The following is a 5,300-nucleotide window of genomic DNA, read 5'->3' as shown; positions in this document are numbered from 1 at the left end:
CCCCCGCCGCCCCACCTTCCACTGGCTCTAGTAGCTAAAGTGTCCTGAGCAAGGTATCAACATTTCCTGATGCTCAGTGTCCTAGTGAATATATTGGAGTTACTGGTACCTACTTCCAGAGCTGGATGAGGATATGTGTGGACTCTGGGTAAGCTAATGATCATTGGGGCTCTTTCAAAAGAATATTCTTTGAATAAAATTTCAACTTCTATTTAGATGAAAGACAGGGTACCACACAGCAATACAAAGACCTTGCAGTTCATTAGACCTACATTTCTTAAAATGCATGTTAGACAACTTGAGGTCTCACTCCTACTCTAAGCAGCTCATCAGAGTCTTCCTTCCAACCCAATCAACTGACAGTACTGATAAACATAATTGTCTGTGTTTTATCACATTTTCAGAGATATTTGTCCTTTCTTGTGGAGTATTGTCCTGGACATCTGTCCTGGCTCTGCTTCACAAACTATTCTGAAGATTAAATGAAGTAACATATGTAGAGAACTCTGCACAGTATCTGAAACTCAGCAGATGTTCAATAAATGATGACTATTAGTATCATGGCTGAAAACTATGGCAACTCTAAGCCTCTGGTAATGATAGATCATATGCAGTCCTTTTTCCTTTTAGCTTCTTACCTATAAGAATTCTGAGTAAAGGCATTTTGAGAAAGCATTTGGTGACCTTGAAACATCTCAAAAGCTCTTTGATGCCTTTATAAATTAATTTTAATAAATATGAGCCCCGTTTACTCGTTCATACCTCTATTATAAAAAAGAAACAAAATAAATGCCTTCGGCAATCTTTATATAGTATGACATTTTAATTGTTATTTATCTTAAACATGATGGAAATTAACCTGCTGAAGGTCAACTGGGGGACAAGCACTGAGCAGGGAAGTGTTTGTTGCTGAGGGAATGATGGCTGGTTTGAAACCAGATCCAGGCTATGGAGCAGAGGGAAAATGGCAAATTCTTTGGAGGAGCATGCCAGAACACACATGCTGTTTCATTTTCTCAAGTCTCTTTGAACCTCCTGTAAGCAGGGACACGAGGGGAGGGTAGGAGAGAGAAAAAGTGAGGAAAGCAATGCTATACCTCTTTTCCCATTGTCTATTCCCAAAAGCACACCATAAATATCAAAACAGTGCTTGGTAGTAGTCCGAAAGATTTACTGTGTCCTCAAATTCCTGAAAAACAATCAGAGCATAATTTGATTTTTGGCACAGTGTAACTGAACAACTTCTAGGCATAGCATTTGTTGTGCACACCTGGTAGAGGCAGATAGTAGACAGACCATTCAACGATGTTGCCATGGAAAGAATGGCGGGTGGGACCAACCATCCAGGTTAACTCAAGTACCTTAAGATCTTGGCCCCTAATCCCTAAACCTCGGTTCTTCTTGTGGCTCCACTACTCCCCATTCTTTTGTGTTTCTTTTCATCGTGCAAGTAATGGAAGCCCAATCAGGGCCAAGGCTCAAAACCCAAGACCAGTTTGTCATCCCTTCAGTCACCATTGGTCACTATTCTGACCCACTGGCCACCCCTTCCTGCTTCCAGCCATGCCAATGCAGCCTCTCCATTCCATCCTAGGCCTTCCTCACCCTTCGGGAGAAACTGTCCCCTGGATTCCACAGGCAGAGACCATCGCAGGTGTTTCCATTCCATGCCGTAACAGCCCTCTTCTTCATCCCTTTTAAATGAGGAAACAGGAAAGGTGAACAAGAAACCACCAGCAAGTTTTGACAGCTGCTGAGGAAGACTAATGGGTTTCTAAGGAAACAGAGGCAGCAGCCATTTTAGTGGCATTTGCTGTATGAAAAATATATAGACACTGACATCCCCCCACCCCCCTCCCGCCCTTGGCATCTTCTCTCTCTCCATGCTTCAGAGCCCCTCCACTCTCGAGGTGAAGGGTGGGGATTAGGTTTCCTTGAGACGCAGCAGCCACCTGTCGCAGGTGGCCGGCCACCGGCCACTCAGAGTCACCACCTAGCGCCCTCCCCGCAGCGGGCGGGACCGTGGGACTCCCCACCCCCGGGCGCCGCAGTGCAGCGGCGAGCGGGTGGCTGGCTTGAGCCCTCCCCGTCCCCACGTCCCGCCCCTCAGGTCCCCTCCCTCCACCCAACCTGCAGCAGGGCAGGCCACGAGAGGGCTGTCTGTCGCAGCCGGCTGGTCGCGAGGCGGGCCAGGGGAGGCGGTCCCAGAGGCAGAGTGGGCGCCGGAGGTCGCTGCAGCCGCGGACACCGCGCGCCGCTGGCCAACATGGTCGCTGCGCACGCTGCCCATTCTTCCTCCTCCGCCGAGTGGATCGCCTGTCTAGATAAAAGGTAGCTCGGGAAGGGCCCCAGCGGGGCCGGGACTCTGCAGCGCTGCGCCTGCCTAGAGACCGCGGGGGGTCGGCCACCCAGAGTCGCAGCCCCATACCTGGGCGCAGCCCACCCGGCTGCGGGAGAAAGGTCTCTGAGCGGGGGAGGGGGCGGAGGGGCCTTATCTGGGATGCATGGGGACACAGCCCCCTGCTTCTGGTGGGGCGCCACCTGCATAAGGTTTTTATGTGAGGTGGAGAAAATGCAGTGCAGTGCGGGGGTGGGGGGAGAGCACCAGCCTCTCCAGTCTCCCGCCCCTCCTGCCCCTTCTCTCCCCTACCCCATCCCGCAACTCCGGGCTCTGCTCTCAGGTGGGGGGTTATCTTCTCTTGGCATCACCTGACAGAAGGATAGATTCAGACCTTCGTCCAGCAGTTCAGACCACTAGGAGTAAATGTAATTTAAGTTTTAAGCAGGGGTTGGAGGAGAGGCAGGTGCAGAGTAACATCCTTTTTTTTTGTTCCTGAAAGCAAAGTGCGAGGGACCCAGTGGAGCTGTCTAGTGCCTTCTCAGCCCGTGCTCCCGCCGTCGCTTGCTCAAGGTCTGTGTTAGGAAGGTCATGAGGGAGACTGCTTTCCTCTTATTACTTGCTTAGGAAAAGACCCTTACTCTAAAAAAATTTGAAACGGTAAAAAGAGCATTGTAATTCCCGATGACAGCTCTATATAAGGAGGTGCTGTGTTTAACAGCGGACTGCGATTGTTTCCAGGCTCTGACAGCATAATTTTCTGTTTGTCCAGATTGTGGGTTTAGCAGTAATCATTACGCAGTATGTTAGCAATTATAGTTTATTACCCTGATTAAAAGGTGATGCATCTGAACTTTTAAGAACTGAGCAAGAAATCTTGCACAGTGAACTGCCTCTGCATTTCTGAGTTTGATGCAGCAGGGTAATGATTCATGCCTTGCAGCTATCTGCATGATATCTCAATTTGCATTTGTGTGAAATATTTTGTGCTCTGCCATATTGAGATTTTTACAATTAGCAGATCTGTAGCCAGATCAAACTTGAAAATCTTATGTGTGATAGGCTCTGTGTACTTTACTATTATAGACATTTGTTGAAAAAAAGTAATTTGAGAAAAGCTAAATGTGGCTCATTTGAATAACTTAATATATCTGAAAATAATTTTTACTTTCAGTTACCACACAGCAGCAAGATTTTTTTTTGGCAGACGGTACCCTATTTATGTCTAAAATGATATGTACTAATATTAGAAGAGTTACATGCAATAAATAGTAAGAATTGAAGCAATGGTTAAATCATACAGAATTATGTAGAGAAACTAATAGCATGTTTAAGGGAAGAGACTGCTAATGTGATTAGTAATCTAAATTTAATAGTTTAGGAAAGATGAATTATAAAAGAAGAGAAAATCAAGCCTCTTGTACTTAAACTATAAATAGTAGTACTTCCTTATGAGTGAATTTTAAAGATAATAGATTACATGTTTCTATTCGGAGAAATGCATGGCAGGCCATTTTTTGAACAGTCAGTAATTCACTGGAAACCCTTTAGTCAATAAGTACTTATGGCAAAATCATAGAGTAATGCTAACACAAGAGGTCATATTTGACTGTCTTTTCATAATGTGTATCTGCCCAAATTATTATTATTATTTTTTGGAGAAGAGTTTTAGAACATAGTCATACAATCTAATACCACCATTTATAATGGGGAAAAAATCTACCAGGGGGAAAAAAACAACCCTCCACAAATACAGAGCCTTCCATTTTTAGAGTGCAGGGGAGTGGACAGTTAAGATTTTTAGGTCCAGAGCTGTCACCAGTTCTGATCTTGGACATGTCACTTTTATTTCCCCAAGTGACTGAAAAAAACGAGGATGGAAATGTTTTACTAAGGATTAGTATATCAAATGGGAAAAAAATGGTGAGTTCTTTGAAAACTGTTAGGTGATATGTAGGTATTGGTGTTGAGAACCTTGCCATTTTCCGCAGCATCGATGCTGGAATTTCTTTGAAGAGTTTAGGACTGGCAATCTCATTGTAAGAGGGCCTTGTTTTGAAGTTGCATTTTTACTAAGATTGTTAATTTTTCAGGGGAGGAGGAAGATTAAGGGTGCTGATGGATGTGGGCTAAAAAGTCCTGAAGTCACTCCTTAGTGGGACATAGCTCTCAACATTTCTGAGAAATGCAATCTTGATATCCTATTCTAGGTACTGTGTTGGGCATTGGGAATGCAAGAAAAAAAAAATTTGAGTTTCTTTTTGATTTGGGGGTGGGACAGCTACATAAAACTAACCACAATGTAATAAGTGCTTTAATGGAGATATTTGAGGTGCTTTGGGAATGCAGAGGAGAGAGTTGGCAACTCTGCGGGGATGCTTCCCACAGGTTCCTGCCTGGACCTTGGAGTTAAGGGGAATTTTATCAGACAGAGAATTGGGGGAGGGCATGCCAGGCACAGAGAGCAGTGTGCACAAAACCACACAGGAGTAGCATATAAATACATCTTTTCTTCCCAACCATAAATTCCTCTGTAACCAAATCAAGAGTATAGGAAAATATTCTTTATTTTTCTAAAATTTTTGATTATGGACATTTTCAGGCATAAACACAAAAAAGAGGGAATGGTACATTGAGCCCCTATGTATTACTTGGGGATATGATGCTGGGATCTTTTTTACAGCTGGGAAATGTAGTCTTGATATATGCATTATGCAAGTATCAACTGTTGGGGACAGCTAGAAAAAGAGGGCTCAGGGGTTAGAAATAAAAAGGGGAGTGAAGGTACAATGTCTGCAGGAGTACAGAAGTATGCAATTAAAGTCAAAACAAACAAGACAAGGAAAATAAAGCCTTAGAAATGTTCGTTAGGCATGCCTAGGAAGATATCATAGACAGGACAACACTATATAAATTTACATGTGGGAGAGGGGGTTGAAAAATATGTAGATACGTGGATTAG

At 44.3% G+C, this 5,300-nt stretch overlaps 1 protein-coding gene across 1 annotated transcript in view; it reads left to right on the top strand.

Moving 5' to 3' along the window:
* The first annotated feature begins 2,181 nt into the window (after positions 1-2,181).
* RAPGEF4 (Rap guanine nucleotide exchange factor 4) overlaps positions 2,182-5,300 on the top strand; it is a 279,699-nt gene continuing 276,580 nt past the window's right edge. Inside the window, exon 1 of the mRNA XM_011357435.2 lies at positions 2,182-2,331. Within this exon, the coding sequence (XP_011355737.1) occupies positions 2,267-2,331 (65 nt within the window). The 5' untranslated portion in view covers positions 2,182-2,266. The remainder of the gene's footprint in view (positions 2,332-5,300) is intronic.

The sequence above is a fragment of the Pteropus vampyrus genome, unplaced genomic scaffold, assembly GCF_000151845.1.
Source record: "Pteropus vampyrus isolate Shadow unplaced genomic scaffold, Pvam_2.0 Scaffold2, whole genome shotgun sequence".
Taxonomy (NCBI): domain Eukaryota; kingdom Metazoa; phylum Chordata; class Mammalia; order Chiroptera; family Pteropodidae; genus Pteropus; species Pteropus vampyrus.
The sequence above is the reverse complement of the archived record's forward strand: the minus strand, read 5'-3'. Positions and strand labels throughout refer to the sequence as shown.